Here is a 20,650-nt window from a genome sequence, read left to right on the forward strand (position 1 = left end):
CCCCTCCCCCAAAAAATGCTGGACATAAGCCTCTGTTCGTAGTAGTAGTAGTAGCAGTAGTTGTAGCAGTAGTAGTACTAGTAGCAGCATTAGTAGTTGTGGTAAAAGTAGTAGGCTAATAGTAATAGTAGAAATTTTAGTACGAGTAGTAGTAGGAGCGCATATGTACTACCTTTCGGTCAATTAATATCTCCCTTTTGATATCCCGAAAGCACGTAGTGTGTTTGCGTGTAGTTGGTCATCCGAGTCACAATACTTGTAATAGTTTTCGAATCTTTTCCCCATGGATCAGTTCCAGTAAATGGCACTCCACATTCACTGTCTCATGCAATTCCATAGCTTTACTGGACAATTGAATCCAATCAACAGTCTTTGAGTTTTTGAATCCTGAATATATTTGACATGGAAATTTTATCGACAATGAAACTAATGAATTGTAATTTATTCCTGTCTTTGGTGAAGCTATTGTTCTTGTTTCAGTGGAAATGAACAATTAATGCAAATCCTTGTGAAGTCAGTAAATTAGCCTCAGTTCCTGGATTCTAGAAATTCTGTTTTTAGACTTGTAGTTATATCAGCCACTTTATATTTGTTTTCCAGATATTTTGCAAGGAAGTCTGAAATAGATAATTGCCAAAGCTCAGTATGGTGTAGTGCTGAGAAAAAGACAAATAAAATGAATTTGGTAGACCAAACGAAATATTAAAACATTCAAATAAACCTCGTCAATACCTCGCTCTTTACGCAAAAGTTTTTTTTTAGTACTTTCAAAAGAGATATCTATTCTAATTTAACGGCCTTTGTGACTCAGTGGTCCTTCTTAAAGAATTGGAATAAAAGTCTAAGTCTAGCGTAAAGAGTGAGGTACTGACGATGGACAAACTCCCTCAAACAAGTAAAAATTTCTGACCGTTTTAAGTTTTGATGTTGCTCCTTACTTTCAGTTGAAAAAACTTGTTTCTTTTATTTAATAAGAAAAAAATATAGTCGTAAGAGCAGACAAAGGCTCTCGAGGAGACACATACTCCCTTGAAAAAGAGCTATTTCCTTTCTTTGAGTTTGCAACTTGCAGTGCAAACACTGCAAACACCCTGTGAGTAATCGAAAGGGTTTCTGGGGATATTTGCTTCATTCTGTATTAAAAAAATTCCATCCATCTACTAAATATGGTGTTATATGGTATTACCATATGGTATTACCATATGGTATTAAATATAGTATTACCATACTAAATATGGTAATATTTCAGTGAAATGATTAAAGGTTATTTTGAAGATAGTTAGGATGCAAGACCCTTCTCCTTGAGAAGTCAGTAAATTAGCCTCAGTTCCTGGATTCTCGAAACTCTTTTTTTAGACTTTTAGTTATATCAGCCACTATATACTTGCGAATTGTTTTCCAGATGTTTTGCAAGAAAGTCTGAAAGAGATGATTACCAAAGCTCAGTATGGTGCAGTGCTGAGCGAAACACAGGTAGAATGAATTCGGAACACCAAACGAGATATTAAAACATTCAAATAAATCTCGTCAATACCTCGCTCTTTACGCTAAAGTTTTTTTTAGTACTTTCAAAGGAGATATTTATTCCAATTAAACTACCTTTGGGACTTAGTGGTCATTCTTAAAGAATTGGAATAAAAGTCGAAGTCTAGCGTAAAGAGCGAGGTATTGACGATGGACTAACTCCCTAAAATATGTAATAATTTCTGACCGTTTTAAGTTTTGATGTTGCTCCTTACTGTCAGTTGTAAAAACTTGTTTTTTTTATTTAATATGGAAACAATGTAATTGTAAGAGCAGCCATAGGTTCTCGAGGAGACACATACTCCCTTGAAAAAGAGCTATTTCCTTTCTTTGAGTTTGCAACTTGCAGTGCAAACACCCTGTGAGTAATCGAAAGGGTTGCTGGGGATATTTGCTTTATTCCGTATTTAGAAAAGTTTCCGTGAATCTACCAAATATGGTGTTTATTAAGCGTAATTTTTCAGTGAAATGATTATAGCTTAATCTGAAGAGCAATTTACTTTCTTTGAGTTTGCAACTTGCAGTGCAAACACCCCGTGAGTAATCGAAAGGGTTTCTGGGGATATTTGCTTTATTCTGTATTAGAAAAGTTTCTGTGAATCTACCAAATATGGTGTTTATGAAGAGTAATATTTCAGTGAAATGATTATAGCTATTATAATCATTCGGAAGAGCTTATTCTGAAGAGCTATTTCCTTTCTTTGAGTTTGCAACTTGCAGTTCAAACACCCCGTGAGTAATCGAAAGGGTTTCTGGGGATATTTGCTTTATTCTGTACTTAGAAAAGTTTCCGTGAATCTACCAAATATGGTGTTTATGAAGTGTAATATATCAGTGAAATGATTATAGCTTATTCTGAAGAGCTATTTCCTTTCTTTGAGTTTGCAACTTGCAGTGCAAACACTCCGTGGGTAATCGAAAGGGTTTCTGGGGATATTTGCTTTATTCTGTACTTAGAAAAGTTTCCGTGAATCTACCAAATATGGTGTTTATGAAGTGTAATATATCAGTGAAATGATTATAGCTTATTCTGAAGAGCTATTTCCTTTCTTTGAGTTTGCAACTTGCAGTGCAAACACCCCGTGAGTAATCAAAAGGGTTTCTGGGGATATTTGCTTTATTCCGTATTTAGAAAAGTTTCCGTGAATCTACCAAATATGGTGTTTATGAAGAGTAATATTTTAGTAAAATGATTAAAGCTTATTCTTAAGATATTTAGGATACAAAACCCTTCTATATGACCCACAAGGGTCTAGACTCGGAGGCATATTCGAAATCCCACTTTCTGTTGTATATTTACAGTCATTATTCGATCAGCTTACGGTTGGATTTAAATTAATCTTATGTCTCTTCAAATGCCTAGTATTTTTCCTTGTGTTCTTGTCCTTTATAAGCTTTAGACTGAGCTTTATTAACGAGTTAATAAGTATTTATGTTTTGAATCTGTTGTTAAAAAAAAATTGATTTTCTTTTGAAAATCTCTTTAAAAGATTATAGGATGTGCTCTGTAACACAGTTTTGATCGTAGGAGGAAAATTATATTTTATTATTACTTAAGTATCTTACCACTTTCTTTTTTAGAATCATTTGGAAGTCCTGATGCCAAGCGGCTTTATGATGACCTCCTAAGTAACTACAATAGATTGATTCGTCCTGTTGAAAATAACACGGATATAGTCAAAGTTTATCTGGGACTGAAGTTGTCACAATTAATAGATGTGGTAAGTACAATATTGACGGTACGGTTTAAAAATAAAAATATTAGGATCCAGTGAACACCAAAAACAAAAGCAATATGCTTTTGTCTTTTTCCTCATAAGTAATTAGAAGTTTTCTATGTCTGGGCTTGGGGAGTGGGAGCAGGATTAACATTAGACATTAAATAACCATAACGATGGTGGTACAGCAAAGAGGTCAATCCAGACTAGGATGCAGTGAAGACCAAAAACAAAAGCAATATGTTTTTGTCCTTTTCTACATAAATGATTAGAAGTTGTCTGTATCTGCGCTTGGGGAATGGGAGTAGGATTAACATTAGACATTAAATAACCATAATGATAGTGGTACAGCAAAGAGGTAGATCCAGACTAATCAAGATAGTGGTACTATATATACGTAAGGTATTCTTATATACTGCAGAGTTTTCCTTTTATCAATCCATTTTTTTAAAGTGGATGTGTAGTACTCAATCTAAAGCAAGACTGTATTAGTATTTAAATTCTGCTTAATATCCCAGCTCTGTAATACATAGAGACACAAATCTAATCTTTTTCTTTCCTTAGAACTTGAAAAACCAAGTAATGACAACTAATGTGTGGGTTGAGCAGCGATGGATGGATTACAAACTGGTTTGGGATCCTGAAGAATATGGTGGAGTAGAGATGCTATATGTTCCTTCTGAACACATATGGCTTCCAGATATTGTACTTTACAATAAGTAAGTAGCTAGAGAGTGCATTCATAAATTGAATAATTTATTAGATCACACTGACAATCCATTTATAAATACAATTAAGTGACAATGCAATATTGGATAAGACTTTTTTTAGATAGTAAAATTTGAAAGAGAAGGTCTGGTTGATGCTAATAAAAGTCCGTGTATTTTGGCTTCAAATCTGGAAGCCTTTATCAAGGGGAAAAAAGTAGAAAAGAATCTAGAAAACCGCGTAAAGAGACGAAGAGAACTAAACAAGTAAAAAAAGGAAAAAGAAATAAAAACAAGTGAAATTTACCCCAGCAGAACTAAATTTGTTGTTTTTAGACAATTTCGATATAGTGATACAAACACAACCCAAATCCAGAAAAAATATTGTACAATACTGTTGAAGTCCGTAAGGCACCATCTAATATGGTATTCCTACAAATGGAAACGACCTTTTTCCTTGAAAATATATTGTACAACCTAGGTGAATAAAATTGATACTATCGCTATTTGAAAACTTCTAATTCATATTAGCATGTGCCACTTTGCTTACTTTGCTTACAGTATATTAAATTTCTAAATTTTGAGCAATTCATCAGTAGTCAATAGCAAGGTAACACTTACGCTATTTGGGAAAAAAAGTGAAAGATCTCTACGTAACCTGGAAGGATGCTAATAAAAGTCATATCATGAAGTTCACCGTACCTGAAAAACCTAAATTAGAGGTTTCAAGCTCTTTTCTACAAATATATGAAATTTGTTTGTTTTTTTCTTAAGAATCTATATCTTAAAATCTATAAAAGCTAACTTTCAAGCTTTCAATAAAAAGTTATTTAACTTTTCTGTCACAGTATTTTTGCGGGCAATGGGCCTTTTTGACCTGAGTTTCGACTTTATTTGGCGACCCTACCGATAAGGTAATCGCAATAGTTCAACAATGAAAGGGCCCATTTAGTTTTATGTGCTTTAAACAAAACAGCCTAGTCCAAAACACTTTCCGCAATAACAATGTAAATTAGTTATAAGACGTACAATTTTTCTGATGCTTATAAGGCTATGTACACAAACCATAAGCAACGTCTGAAAATTTCCCATTGTCAGAAAAAGCAACTTTTATCTCAAATGCTTTAAAAGGGAATCACCTAACAAACACTTGCAATTAGAGATATGGCTACATCTATATTCGTGGAGAAACAAAATCTGTTCATTTTAAGAGGCATTATAAGAGGCATCGCTATAGCATTGCCTAAAGTGAAGGCCATAAGACTTCCGTGTTTTCCCAGAGACACCTCATATGAAAGGGATGGTCGTTTAAACTTCGGAGGAGACTTATTCCATTGGATATTGAAAGTTCTAGTACCTTTTTTTAGAGTCAAAAGTGATTGGAGGGAAAATAGCCCACCCCCACTCCTGCCATTTTTTCCACAATTGTATCTGATTAAAATTTTTAGATAGCCAGTTTGTTAAAAATAGTTCATAGACCAAATAAAAGCTCCAAGGTCAATACAAACCCCCAGAGCCCTGGGGCAGGTGTTGTTAGTAATGCCCCGTAGGCATATAAGGTTTTTATGGGAGTTTTTTTTTTTTTTTTTTTTTTTTTTTTTTTTTTTTTTTTTTAATAGTTCAAAGATCAGATAAGCCCGATCCCACCACTAAAAAAACGTAACGATATTTTATTCCAAATCTTAAGGGAGCTGAACTCCTGACCCAACTTCCCTCACCCAATAAAAAACCTACTAACGTTATTTATTCCAAAAATCATGAGAGCTTACCCCTGGCCCTTCCTCCATGGTCCAACCCTCCTAAAACAATTTATTAACGATATTTTATTCGGAAATTATTGGAAGTCACCCCTGCCCTTCTCAAAAAAAAAATTGTTAACGATGTTTTATTTGGAAAGTCATGGGAGCTGAATCAGCTCAGCTGACCCCTGGCCCTCCGTCTTTCGCCCGACAGCACCCTAAAAAAAACTCATGCACAATATTTTCTTCCGTAAACCATGAGAGCTAACCCCTGACTTTCTCCCATGGTCTAACCCTCCAGAAAAAACAACTTATTAACGATACTTTATTCCAAAAATCAAGGGAGCTGACCCATGGCCCGAACCTCCCTCCAAAAATTTATTAACGATTCTTTATTCTGGAAATCAAAAGTGCTGGTCATTGGCCCTCTGTCCATGGTCTAAACCCCCTCCCCCCACAAAAAACAACAAAAAAACTTATTGAGGATATTTTATTGAACATATCATGGGAGCTGACCTTTGGCCTTCCTTTTATTGATTGACCCCCCTCAACCCCAGAAAACTTATTAGCTATATTTTATTCCAAAAATGATTGGGGCTGACCCCTGGCACTCCCTCAATAATCTGATCCCACCAAGAAAAAAAAAAACTTGTTAACGATAATATTATTCAAAGTCATAGGAACTGACCCTTGGTCCTGCCTTCAGGGTCTGACCCACTCCCCCCGAAAGAACTTATTAACCATATTTTATTCCAAAAAGGATGGGAGCTGTCCCCTAACCCTTCCTCCATGGCTCGACCCCCTCCCCCAAACAAAAAAAACGTATAAACGATATTTTATTCAAAAAATCATGGAAGCTGACCCCTGGCCCTCCCTCCTTCGAATGACCCCCTCCCCCCAAAAAAAAACCAACATATTAATGATTCGTTATTCCGACAATCGTGAGAGCTGACCCCTTGCCCTCCATCCGCGGCCCGACCCCCCTAAAAAACTTATTAACGATATTTTATCTTAAAAGTCGTGGGAGCTGACCTCCAGCCCTCCCTCCATGGTACAACCCCCACCAAAACCAACTCATGAACGATATTTTATTCCAAAAATCATGGGAGCTGATCCCCGATCCTCATTGCATGGCTTAACCCACCTCCAACTCCGCAAGGACAAAACTCCTTCATAATATTTTGTTGCAAAATCATGGGACCTGACCCATGGCCTTCCCACCATGGCCCCCTTTATAAATTTCTTGGTAAAAGCGATCATCAACATTTTATTGTGGAAACAGGGAGGGGATAGGGGCCCTGAAATGAGCGACAAATTCTTTTTTTCCTTGACCAATTTAAAACTCAAAAAGCCGGTATTCCTTGGGCTGAGGGGACTAATGTGCAAAACACTATTCAAAGAATTCGTCTCTTTGAAATTGGTGCCTCCTGTACCAAAAGGGGTTAAAAAGGTCAAAATTTTATTCCAAAAATAATGGGAGCTGAGCCCTGACCCTCCTTCTATAGCCCACCCTCCTTCCATACGCCAACCCCCCTTAAAGAAATTTGGTTAACGATATTTTATTAAAAAAAGGAACTAGCTCTTGGCCATCCCTCCACAGCCTAGCCCTCCTCCCTCTCCAAAATTTTTTTCAGCGATGTTTTATTCCAAAATCATGCAATCTGACTCCTGGCCCTCCCTCCAAGGCCCTATTTTATAAATTTCTTGGTAAAAACGATCATCAGGATTTTTTCTTGAAATAGGGAGGGGCTAGTGGCCATTAAATGAGCCAAAAACACTTTTTTCCCTGACTAATTTATAACTTATACCCGTTATTCCTTGGGCCAAGCAGACTAAAGTGCAAAACATTATTCAAAGAATCAAACTTTGAGACTTAGGGGTAGCAGAAATTAATTCCCATTATAGTAATATTCAAAAGGGCCGGAAATTAATGTTAAAGAACAAATGAAACCCCAATTTACAGAAACTAAAACTAGATCTAAGTTACATGGCCAACGTGAGGTGTTGCGGCAAGCTTTGTTCGGGTTCGCCGAGTAAAGCGTTGCGAGAGCAACACTTTGGTTCTGTTTCATCGCTTCGATTAAACGCTGAAGATGTTAATCTGTAAGGATCTTAAAATAAATACTAGGTACGCCAACTCGCAAAAGTTGCAAACCTCTCATCGCTGAAGATGATTGTAGCCTAACAGCTGATTATTACTTACAAGTCCCCTACATGTCTGACCACTGGAACCAAATTGGTTTTACCATCAAATACAACGGAAACAAATAATAGGTACACCAACTAGCAAATGTTGCGAACCCCTTATTGCCGAAGATGACTATGAGCTAACAGCCGACTGTTGCTTAAAACTTCCCTATATGTGTCACAATTGGTATTGGCCTATTTTTCGTTTTAGTGTGTACCTTACTACCGAAGTTGTCAACCCTTTTAAAGTTTCAAACTGGTATATCTCATGAAGGAATTTTTCTACCATAAAATTGATGGCATATACTTTAATCAGCTTATCAAGAGATATCGATTCTTGTCGAAAAAAATCTTTCTGTCTTAGTTCAAAAGTTGTTTTTTTGCCGTAGGCCAAGTTTCTAACGTCATTTTTTAGAAAGGAGCAAAGGATAAACTCTAATTTCTTTAGCAATGAGAGAACTTTTAAAGTTTAAGAGGCACATCTGATACCATTTCTCTACCGCAATCCCAAGTGTGAAAAACTGAATGATAAACTCAGCTGAAATCGCGAACAGAAATGGGTAGAAACACAAGCAAAAACCATCCTTTTTGTCCCCAGGCAAGATTTCTACGAAGCTTTCCAAAATGCAAAGTCATATTCATCAATCCAGCCTAAGGTCCACACTTTCCGTAAAAACCGCAGAGGTTAGACTCTTACCAATTTCTAGGAATAAGCTGAAATCGGGGTGCTAGGAAAAAAACAAAAACAAACACGACAAAACCAAAGTGTTGCTCTCGCAACACAATTAAAGATCATAGAAAAGATAAAGATAACAGGTGCAAATATAAATGAATGAACAAATCTTAAATAGCTTCTATATTTTGTTAGGATTTCCCCCCAGAGGCACTTCATATACAAGGGTTGGTGTTATAAGCTTTGGAGGAGGCTCATTCAATTGGAAATCATAATTTATAGTGCCCTTTTTAAGAGTCAAACGTGATTGGAGGGCACCAAGCAGTCCCCCTTCCGCGCCCTCTTTTCCCCAAATGCATCCGATCAAAATTTTGAGATACCATTATGTCCAAAATAGTCCTAAGGGGAAATATTTAAAATAATCACGCCCCGGGGCTGATAAAACCTCCTTCTGCCCCTAGGGCAAGGGCTGTAAGTTATGCAAGCGGTCCATTGTTAATATATAAGGTTTTTATCCAAGGTGTAATTGTATATACTTTTGAAAACCCTCTTTCGATTTAAATCAAAAGTTCTAGCTCCATTTCTAAATGTTAAGTGTAATCGGATGGTAAGAACCCCCCCACGCTCTTTTTTACAAATACTTTCGATCAAAGTTTTGAGTTAGCAATTTCGTTCAGAATCGTTCAAATGTAAAATAACCACGGTTCTGGTTCGGAACCCCTCCCCAGCACTGGGACTGCAAGCTATACTAGCAGTCCATCGTTAATATACAAAGTTTTTACGGAAGGCGTGGCCATATAAACTTTGGAGGAAGTTTATTTGATAGCAAATCAAAATTTACTGTGCCCTTTTTAAGATTCAAAAGTGATCAAAGGGTAAGAAGCCCTCTCCCTTTTGCTCTTTTCCCCTAAATGCATATTATCAAAGTTTTGAACTAGCCATTTTGCTCAAAATAGACCAAATTCAATTTACTATAACTTGGGGGGTTGAAAAATTGTCCATAGCCCCCGGTGCAAGGGTTGTAACTTATGTAAGTGGTCCATTATTAGCATATAACGTTTTTGTGGAAGGGGTGGTCGAATTAACTTTCGAGTGGGCTCATTCGATCGGAAATTGAAACTTCTATTTCCTTTTTAAGAGTCAAAAATGATAAAAGGGCAACTAGCCCCCCCCTCTTTTTCTCAAGAACATCAAGTCAATATTTTGTGATAGCCATTTTGCTGAAAATAGTTCAAAGACCAAATAAATATGCTTCCAGGGGGTGAACCCCCCCTCTCAGCCCCTGGGGAAACGGCTCTAACTTACGCAACTTGCTTATTGTTACTCTGATACTTTATCTACTTTGATACTTGGATTTAGTGATCTACGGTACAACTTTGATTGACAGGGCAAGGGGGTAAATTGTAAAAGTTGTTTTGATACTCTGTTTACTTTGATACTATTTTACTTTGATACTTTCTTTACTTTGATACTTTGTTATTTTGATATTATTATTTTGATGCTAGTTTTGACACTTGAAAGTTTGATGTAGAAAAAATGTGATATAGAAATAAGAAACTTTTTAAAACTTGAAACTATTTGTAGTCAAAAAGGAACAAAAATTAGTCGAAAAAAACTTTCCAAAAATAAATTTAAAAAAAAGCAAAGGTCATATCAAAAGTAAGATCAGCAGAAATAATATTAAAAATCAAACTCAAAACGACCAGAAATTACTATTAAAAATAAATGAAACCAAAAACGAACCGAAGTTAAATAAATAATCATAGCAAACAAACATACAATAGGTACTAGGATAAATGAATGAACTAATCTTAAAAGGAGTAAAACTGAAATCTAAAACAAATCTGAAAAACAAAAAAAAATCTTTTTCTATTAAAATATAAATTAAACCCAAAACTAACATAAATAAAGAATCATAACAAACAAGCATAAAATAGGTACTAGCATAAATGAATAAATAAATCTTAAAACGAACAATATTTAAACTTAATATTCAAATCAAAATGAAAATGAAAAAAAAATCACTACAAACAAGAGTTTAGGTACTATCTCCTTCCCTAACTGTAAAAGTTTATAACCTAACTGTAAAAGTTTATACTCCGTCATTGGCACTCAACTGAAAACGAATTATATAGTTTCAATACAAACAAGAGTTTGGACACTGTCCCCTTCTCTAACTGTAAAAGTCTAAAGCTTACTGTAAAAGGTCATATCCAGGAGGTAGTGGGTTTACCCCCCCCCCCAGGATGTTTTTTTGACTCGTAAAAACGTAACATAAAGAATATAGAAACATTTTGATGTGTTTTTGAAGTTCTTTTTGTACCCCCCCCCCCAAAAAAAAATCACTTTTAATAGCCCCCAGCCCAGCCCCTGAAAAATCTTGGATACGGCCCTGATTGCATCATTGGTGCTTCACTGAAAACGAATTATATTTTAAATATTTTCTCTTACGGAAAACAGGTCGTCCGCATTTATGGTGGGAGGATGTCATAAAAAAAGTTTAAGGGAAAATGGAACTTCCTGGGAGCTTCCTGGGTGGAACTTTAGGGTGGGAGGATGTCATAAAGAAAGATTTAACGAAAATGGGAACTTCCTGGGAGGGTGTAAAGAGGGAGGCTTTGGGTAGATGGGGATGGATAAAGATCGTGCTTAGATTTACTGGCTACAAGCGGCTTGGTGCTGCGGTGAGTTGCTAGTGGCAGTAGCAGTAGTTGTTACAGCATTGAAAATGAAAATAAAAAAATTAGTGAAATAATATCACGAAATGATAATTAATATTAATTGTTTAGCTTTCAACAATTAATATTATTCCATATCAAATATTCACTTTCATTTTATTAGTTCTTTCCAAGACTGTTCAAGACACATTTAGTTTTCAGTAGAGCACCAATGGTCCCGGATACATGTTCAGGACGGGGACCAACACATCTTCTCAAGCCTACGCCAAAGCGCTTAAACCGGCTTAGAACCGGACAACGAGAAGTCCCTGGAACCTGCAGCATGAATAGGAAGTTCGTGCAATCCTGGGTTGATCTTCTTCACAACTTGGTTTTTAGCATAAGACGATACTCTTCTATCAACGAGAGCCAAAATCCTGCACAGACAATCTCAAGGCTATTACCTCCAACTCATTACATATTCATGCCTAAAAACCGTATGATACTACGGGGAGTCAACCTGTAGCAGATAAAATAGCTAGGAAGAGATTTTTCATCCCGAAAACGCCCACAAAAACATGCCAAGGACAGAAGAATGATCCATTAATCAGAATTGCGTGCGAATGCTGTGTCGTTTACTAGATGGTATCCTAGCCTGGGAAGAATTTGGGGGTAGGAAAAGCAAACAGTAATGGCTAAAAATTGCTGCAATTTTGTAGGTATAACAATCTAGTTATAACCAATATGGTGTTTGGCCATAAAATGCCCCATAAGCTAACATGGTATTTTTGTGATGGTAAGGCAGCAAACTTATTGATTATGTTATTGTAAACCGAATAGTGGGAAGATCAATACAAGATTATATGGCAAATAGGAGCGCTGTTATTAATATTAAAAGTAAATATCCCCCATCTAGTAGTGCCAAGGGTTAATTTGAAGCTGAAATTCTGGAAGAGTAGCACCCTCCCGGGAAGTTATGATGTTGGCAGACTCCAGGATGAGAATTTAAGAGAGAAATTCCAGGAACAGTTGAACACTAAACTGGAGAGTTTGAAACTTGACAGTGAGGAAGATAGATAGACTAATTCAGGAAAACAATATGGGAAGTTGGTAATGGTGTTCTAGGGAAGATGATTAGGAGTGCATCTAGGTGAAAAAACTTTAATGTTAGATAAAGAGCAAAAGGGGCTTGTAAGAAAATTATCTGAGTGATAGATCATATGAAAACAAAAACAAAAATGTAATGGAATTAGAGAAAACACTCAAATATAAAATTAGGATGTTTGAACTGGAGGCCTAGGAGGTACTAGGATAAAATTGCCGAGGATCTGGAAGATGCAGCTAGACGGCATAATAGTATAATATTTTACTGGTATGTTAATAAATTGAGTGAAAGTATTCAATCCGGACGTGTCCCAGTTAAAGATAGGAATGGAGTCGCAATTAGTGATAAGGAAAAACCTAAAGAGAGATGACAGAACAGTGCTAGGCCAAAATAGAGTTGCAATGAAAGATAAAAAGAAAAAGAAAAAGTTTGCGATGCCTAGGTTGTTAGGGAAGATTTGTTTTGTGAGGACGAATTAGCAACACTACAAAAAGGATTATAAAATAATAAAACCCCGGGTGCTGATACTGTGGTAAATGACTTTCTTAAATATGATAACTCTGGGGTTAGAAATAAGTTACTGAAGAATATGAATATGATTTAAAAAAAGGGGAAGTACCTAGTGATTTTAAGAAAGCCTAAATTTGATCGCTGCATAAGAAAGCTGATAAGAGTCAGTTTGGTAATTAGAGTGGCATTGGTCTGGTCTCTGTAGGTCACAAATTACTTAGTAATATTGTAATTTTTAGAATGAGAGATGCTGCAGACAGAGTTATGAGAGAAGAACAATGCGGTTCTAGGAAAGCTAGAGAATGTTTCGACCAAATTTTCACTCTTAGGTTAATAATTGAGAAGTTTCTGAGTTATCGAACACCTTTGGTCCTCAGTTTTATAGATTATGAGCAATCGTTTGATGAAACCACGGAATCAAATGGGAAGGAAAAACTCTCCTGTACTTAGATTATGCTGATGATTTAAGCATCCTAGATGCAAGTTTGAGAAAAATCTCATGTATTTAGCTGTTTTATTTCCAATTTCGGATCTTTACGTTGTTTGTTTTTTGTCTTTATATGTTTCAGTCAAAAATAGACTTTTTGAGACTTTTTCTAATATTTTTGAAGAAAGGAAGCATTTGACATATCAAAATATCCGTCTTTTTTGCATTCAGTGTTTTCATTGGTCTTAGAAAAGCCCATTCTCACGTTTCTTCTCTTTTGTTTTTTTGTAACCACTCTAAAGACATAAAGAGACGCTTGGCATTGGCGAACACCAGTTTTTAGAATCTGATGCCAATGCGAAGGAACAAGAATTTACCAACAACGTTAAAAGTAAGGCTATTCAACTTACTCAAAATCCCTATTGCCATTTATGCCTAAAAAACTTGGACTCTTTAACATGCAATACCGTCTCCGCCAGCCAGAAGACAGAAATCCACACAGGAATCAAATCAATAGACAGAAGAAAATACAGGTCCCAAAACGGCCTTTGAAGAAGGATGGAATTTAAAGCATGTTACCTCAATATGTTTTCTTTGGGAGCGGGGGAGGGAAGTGGGCTAAAACTTCAAGAAAGTAAAAAGATTACAAACAAAATGTAAGATTAAAAAAAAATTCAAATTGCCGTAAAATTTTTGATATTTCACGGTTTATGATAATGAACGTGCTAAGCAAAGGCAGCCTAAAGGGTAGGTAAGGCCGTAACCAGGAGTTTTGGGGGGTTTGACGCCCCCCCCCCCGAAATGTCTGTCTGGCTCGTACAAAAGTAACAAAGGTGTATATAAACGAAATTTCTATGCGTTTTTAAAAGTTTTTGTTTATAATACCTCTCCCACAAAAATACCCCCTCCCCCTAGCAAAACTTCTGTATATGGCCCTTCGGGTAGGATATATAAAAAAAATTTAAAAATTAATATATTCTGTAATAAATGAATTTGGGACCTTACGGGCACGAAAATGACTGCCCAAAGGAAAATTCACCTTACCTTACCCCCACAGGTCTCAAATAAGATTTTATTGGATATTGATACATTGAAATAAAAAACAAACAATTGTCAAAACAGCTAAAATTTTAAGACATATATTTTTCATATGTAAATAATCAAGGCGATGATTGGGAAAATTCAACAATAAAAAGTTTTATTTCTCACAAAATTAGAAATAACTAAACTAGCTAATAGAGTTTGATTATTCTGTTGTTTCCCTGTTTAGAATATTTCTTTTTATACGCTTTATTAAAATTTTTCAAAATAAAAGACTCCCTGAAGTATTTTTTAAATCCTATCATTCCCAAATTAATATAAAAACCTTTACGCTATTTAGTTTTCTAGAAATGGTAACGTTCAAAGAAAACTTTTCGCATTTCCCAAGATTTATTAATAAGTCTTTTTGAAATATAAATTTCTACAAAAGTTTGTTTCCGTGTAAGAACTATTCAACTAAGACAAGAAAGATTGATAAAAGCCGGAAATAAAAAAAATAAAATTAAAAAACCTTAATAAAAGAGCACTGCAGAGTGTACTAAGGAAAAACGGATATAAGACGAATGGCTCAACAACACTAATAAACCACTTCTGAAAATTGAGAAAGTCCAATTAGTATTCAGAATCTTTTCAAATTCTTCGAATGAAGCTACGACTATTCTAAATTAATTCCTATTTCATAAGGCTTAAAATACCATTCTACTGAATCTTCATAGAAAGAGATACTAAAACACAGTAGTTTTTAGATATCGAGAAGCCATTTTTATTTCTTTTTTAAAGTTGAAAAGTAGAACTAAGATCAGAGGACGGTGACAACAAGGCAATATCCAGGGAGAAGGGGGCTTAAAGGGTTTGCATACTCCTCCAAAATATTTGTCCAATTCGTAAAAACGTAACAAAAATGAATATAAACAAATTTTTGATGTGTTTTTTTTTTTGTAAAACCCCTGAAACAAAAATTCTTTTGTGCCCCCCTTTCCCCCCCAAAAAAAATCCTGAATACGGCACTGGGCGACAGCATCATCTCTAATGAGAAAAATAAAAAGAAAAGAAAATAAACATTAATGTGCTATATGTCTCTTAAATAAAAAATAGTTGCTGAGAGATGATTTTGGTGGCGTATTCTCAGATGCTTGTAAATTAAAAAACACTCAATCGTAGAAAAGAAATGGAGCCTGAATAAAACTTTTTTTTAACCACGCCTCTTCAAACCTATGTTCCTTTGATACTTTGAACGAATCACAACGGGTTTTCTTCCAAAAATTGAATTGGTAAGAAAATGTTTTGAAGCCGCTGATGAAATTGAATTTCAAGTGTTTTCTTAGAATTTTCAAAATCTTTAATAATTCGGAGGAAGCTGTTGATATAAGCTGTTTTAAGCATAACTTATTACTTTCCAGTGCTGATGGTAATTACGAAGTTACGCTAATGACAAAAGCGACCGTGAAATCAAATGGGGAAGTTGTATGGAAACCCCCGGCAATATACAAGTCTTCTTGTGAGATTAATGTTGAATGGTTTCCTTTTGACAAACAAAGCTGTATCATGAAATTCGGTTCATGGACGTACGATGGAGGACAGGTAAGCTTATTCAATGAAAATTTAAGGCAAATAGTAGTCAGAAGATTACCGGCAAGCACGCAAATTTGAATAAAGCAAAGTCTTAAGTGAGATGAAAATTTCTTGGCTCGTTCGCAACTCTAAGGAGGAAAAGAATTATTCACAAGATTATTTCTCCAACTAATAAAATAGTTTAACGTAGAATATTAGAATAATTGGTTTTATTGTACTAAATACAGATACATCTTGGTCTGGTGCCTCAATATCTTATTTTAAGAAGTTCTGCTTTTGTTTGTTGTTATTAAGAATAGCCTTTTTTCCCTCCCTCCATAGAGCGCAATTCCTTTGCAAATGCCTTCTTTGCGGCAAAGGGGATTTTGTATTATATTTGATTATTTTATGTATTCATACAAATCCTTTTACCACTTTAAAACACACTGGTAATTTTGCTTTTTATACCTGAAAATAAAGATTTTATTTGTGTTTAGCATTTCATTCAATGTACTACTTCTCCTACAAAATAAGATGTGTTTTAAATTTAAGTTCACTGATCAGGAGTTCATTATTATCATTTTATATATATTTCTATCCTATTACATGTTTGCCATCCCAGTCATCAAGGATCAGACATACCACGGCAATAGAGGACTTCAACGGGCATTGGTTTCACCCTTAAGCACAGTAGAGGTAATACACAGTAGCTATAAGTCCTATACTCCCCATTGAAAATTTTTGATGCTTATCAAAAACCACACAAGCTTCATAACCCCGCCTTCGTGCACACGCAGTGACAAAGGTTTCTGATTGAAAATCAAGTACCAGCTGAAACTATGGCTCTGACGTGTATACTTCTGCTGGCGTGTTGCTCATGCTTTCAAATTGCCCAATTACGCGCTATGAAATCTGTGTCATGTTTGGAGCAACATATCGCTACTAGCAATATACCTCTACTGTGCCCTTATGCTTATCCTCTAATATAGGCTAGCTTAAAATTTATATAGCTTCAGCCAATGTCAACTTCGATTAGGATGTTTGGCGTTTGAGACTGCGACAGTGAGCTATTCTTGATCTGCCGTCATTTTTGAGAGGTTTAAGGCTCTTTTTTAAATTCCTGGATTTCTTGTAGTCTCAAATGATTTTTTGATGGAGTATGGATAAAAGCTTACCTTTATGAGTCAGTGTCCATTGAACATGCTTAACATGTTATATAATATTTTCTTAAAGTTCAAGAGCCTGAACCACCAACAAGAGAGCGCCCGAAGAAGACAATTCTCAAGGAATATATTCCTTGCATTTTGTCTGAGTTCAGTTTTCTGTTTGGAAATTTGATAAAATCCTTAAGCCCACCTAAAAAAAAAATAGTTTTAGTGTTACTGTCAAAAATCCAACAACGTCGTAAGAATATATATATATATATATATATATATATATATATATATATATATATATATATATATATATATATATATATATATATATATATATATATATATTTGTAGGCATAGGATAATCTTGTTCAGTCTGAAATTAGCTCTACTGTGGAAAGTATGATGCTTGAAAATGATTGATGTTTGTGTTTATCGATTCAGTGCATCGTCGTGTTTTTGATTTTTGTATTCGACTTCCCAATGAAGGGGGTTTTTCCATGGGGGGAATTTTTGCGGGAGAGAGGGATTCAGGCGAGAATTTTATACGGAGTGGGATTCCACTGGATGGTGGGGGGGGGAATCTGCATGGTTTTGAATTTACCAGGGGAAGGAAAATTGCTGGTGGGTGGCATTTCCCGGGGGCATTTTTTCAAATAAATGTACATTGAAAAATGCGATAGTCATTAATGCGGGGAGACCTTTTTTGCGTGGAAAATTTTGCGGGGGGTTTCCACGAAGGGATAGTTTTCTGCAGAAGAGTTTCTTAATGGGGTTTTACTTGAGTTTCGTTCATTATGAGACCGTAGCATGGCGCGAAGGGTAAGCTAGTTGTTACTAAAGTCAGTATTAGCGTTCCTGCTGTTCTCGGTATCTCTTTGCTCATAAGCTAGTTATGACGAACTATTTAACCAATAGACCATACGTGTTGTGTTGACAAAGTGCTCCTGAGTAGAGTTTTGACTTTCTAAGCGTTTTGCCCCTATGTCTTGGCCAAATGAACTTTAAGCTCATGTATATTCTTTATTCAACAGTGTTACAAATAATTACAGGTGGATTTACGTCTAATGCATGAAGAATCTGACTTGTCAGAATTTTATCTGTCCGTTGAGTGGGATATATTAGAAGTTCCAGCCAAAAGGAATGAGGACTATTTTCCGTTCCGTGAAGAACCTTATATAGGTAAGAGATATGTTTCTCTCGAGAGGTCAGACTCTTATTTATTCTTCATCCAAGCCTAATAGTTTGTAAGATTGCTGAAAAGAAACTCATGGCGAAGGCTATGTTTAAAAGAAAAAAGGCTAAACCTAGTGTCATTAAAACCTTATATAACTGAACCCTGTACAAATGAACCAATGTAAATGAAATATCGTGCAGAAGAACCCCCGTTTAACTGAATCTCCTTGCAATTCGACCCCATTTAACAAAACTTTCGTTCAACTGAGCCCCCTTTTAACTCAGTCCCCGTTTAATACAACCCTCATATAACTCAACCACCATCTTAATCGAAACCTGTCTGACTCAACTCAACCCAAGGCCCAAGAATAAGTTTGAACTAGCGCTGATTAGAAGCTGCAAATTTGCTTCTTGCTTCATTTGCAGTTTCTAACTTAAAATACCCATCTGGACAATCCAGGAACTTTTCAAAATTGAAAGAAAGTTTCAGGAACGGGTCTATTACTAAAATCATGGCCTGATAAAATGAGTTTTCTGGTTTTATTCCAAACTATGAGCTTTTAAATTAGTACTTTGATATGGATCTTTCAATGGGGAAGTGGAAACACTAGTTTTTTACCCGGTTCCCAGAGCTTTTTAAGGTGGAATTTCGAATTTACTTAAAATTACACTTAAATATGGTTCGCTTAAAATTACAGCGAACCGCTCAACGATAGACCAGATTTTTGTCATCCGTTAAGTAATGGAAAAATACCTTGAATACGGTCAGGACCTCTATCAACTCTTCATTGAGTTCAGTCCCGAGCTTTCACTGTTTAATAGTCTTAGACCTAAATTCTATTTTTTTTTTTTTACCTGAAAAGAGCTGGGATCCAAATTTTACCAAATGTACGGTCCCGTTGTAACTGAAAATTCCTATAACAACCCCCGTGTAACTTAACCCTAGGCAATTCATGCCTAGTGAGAATGAGCCACCACGCGATTGAACCTCCGTTCAATTCAACCACATTCAGCTCAATCTCCGTGCAATTGACCCTCTTTCAACTGACCATCGAGTAACTGAACTCGTGCAACTGAACCTTCGTGCAACTCAATCCTGTGCAACTTAACCCGTATTCAGCTCAACCCCCATAAAAAATATGCCCTCATTCAACTCAATAGCAGTTCAATTCAACCCCTTGAAACTCAACCCTCATTCAAGTCAATTCCCGTATAATCCGACCCTCGTAATATTCAACCCCCATTCACATCAATATTCATTTAACACAAGCTTCATGCACCTCAAAACCCGTTTCGCTCAACCATGTTTGACTCAATCCCCATTCAAATCAACCTCAACCATTCAAATCGCTTGGAAACCCGCCTGATACTCAGGGTTGATGTGACTTATTCTGTCCAGTATTATCTTGGTCAACACTTTGGCAGGTTGGCTTGTCAGGCTGATTGGACAGTAATTGTCATATTCGGTTTTGGAACCTTTCTTATGCAGAGGAATTTTGGTAGCGGAACACTACATTTTCGGGAAATATTCCTTGTGCCAGAAAGCTGTGGCAATTCTTTGGTAGAGGTCTGTACGACTTGCAGGAGTTCTGCTTTCAATCCATCTGGTCCAGGCGATTTATTTGATTTTAGTGACTTCAAGGCAGGTAAAACCTCGCTTCTGAGTGTCGGTGGGCTTAGTTCCAATGAGGAGGTGGTTAAATTGGGTTAGGATTGATTGGGGGGTTTAACTTTTCATGAAAATGTTGATTCCACCTCTCTCTCATTCCTGTTGCGTTGTTGATGGAAATCCCGTCTTTTTTTAAGAGCAATTCCTGAAACACAAGGGCTGCTTAACTAGAATATGAAGTTTTTTTTTAGAAGTGTTAAAAACTTTAGCGTAAAGAGTAAGGTATTGAGGAAGGGGCATCCCATCCATATACGAAATAATTCCTGTTTGTTTTTGGGCTTTGATGTTGCCCATTGTTTGAATATAGGATTTGCTACAGGGAAAGACGGTTTGTTTAATCCTGGGCTCCCAAAAAGGCGAAAGGTATTATGGTGAAGATTTAAGGGAATGTTGAGGGGGATGTCGAACTAAATCAAAACACACGATGTGTATGCAGGTTGTCAAAAAAGCGCATCACCAATAACTGAAAAACAGCCCAAGGTATAAAATTAAAACTTTCAAGGCATGTTTTTGGAGATATCAAACTGACCTAAACACACTGTATGAACATTACTATTCCTACTACCATGGGCGTAGTTTCAGTATTTTGATTGGTGGTATGAGGGCTCATATCTGGGAGATTTGAGACATCTTTTAGAGTAAGGGGATTTTCCCCCTTCTCTGGAATAGATTCCAAAATTAAGATGTATTTTTAAGGTGGTGCATGCCTGTCCTAAGTCTTTAATAGCATTTTTTTTAAAGCGACAAAGAAGAAAAGTTACTATTTAGCAAAGACTCTACATGATTAATTTTAAAAACAGCATATAATACAT

The 20,650-nt window shown here is 36.0% G+C and overlaps 1 protein-coding gene and 1 long non-coding RNA gene across 3 annotated transcripts in view; one reads left to right on the forward strand and one right to left on the reverse strand.

Moving 5' to 3' along the window:
* LOC136031170 (acetylcholine receptor subunit beta-like 2) overlaps positions 1-20,650 on the forward strand; it is a 110,767-nt gene that overhangs the window by 15,135 nt on the left and 74,982 nt on the right. For both annotated transcript variants that reach the window (XM_065710520.1, XM_065710521.1), the window contains exons 3-6: positions 3,106-3,245; positions 3,807-3,961; positions 15,689-15,869; positions 18,046-18,175. In XM_065710520.1, the coding sequence (XP_065566592.1) occupies positions 3,106-3,245; positions 3,807-3,961; positions 15,689-15,869; positions 18,046-18,175 (606 nt within the window). The remainder of the gene's footprint in view (positions 1-3,105; positions 3,246-3,806; positions 3,962-15,688; positions 15,870-18,045; positions 18,176-20,650) is intronic.
* Positions 17,021-20,650, reverse strand: part of LOC136031172 (uncharacterized) — a 57,933-nt gene continuing 54,303 nt past the window's right edge. Inside the window, exon 4 of the long non-coding RNA XR_010618444.1 lies at positions 17,021-17,195. This is a non-coding gene — a long non-coding RNA (uncharacterized LOC136031172). The remainder of the gene's footprint in view (positions 17,196-20,650) is intronic.

The sequence above is a fragment of the Artemia franciscana genome, chromosome 9, assembly GCF_032884065.1.
Source record: "Artemia franciscana chromosome 9, ASM3288406v1, whole genome shotgun sequence".
Classification (NCBI taxonomy): Eukaryota; Metazoa; Arthropoda; class Branchiopoda; order Anostraca; family Artemiidae; genus Artemia; species Artemia franciscana.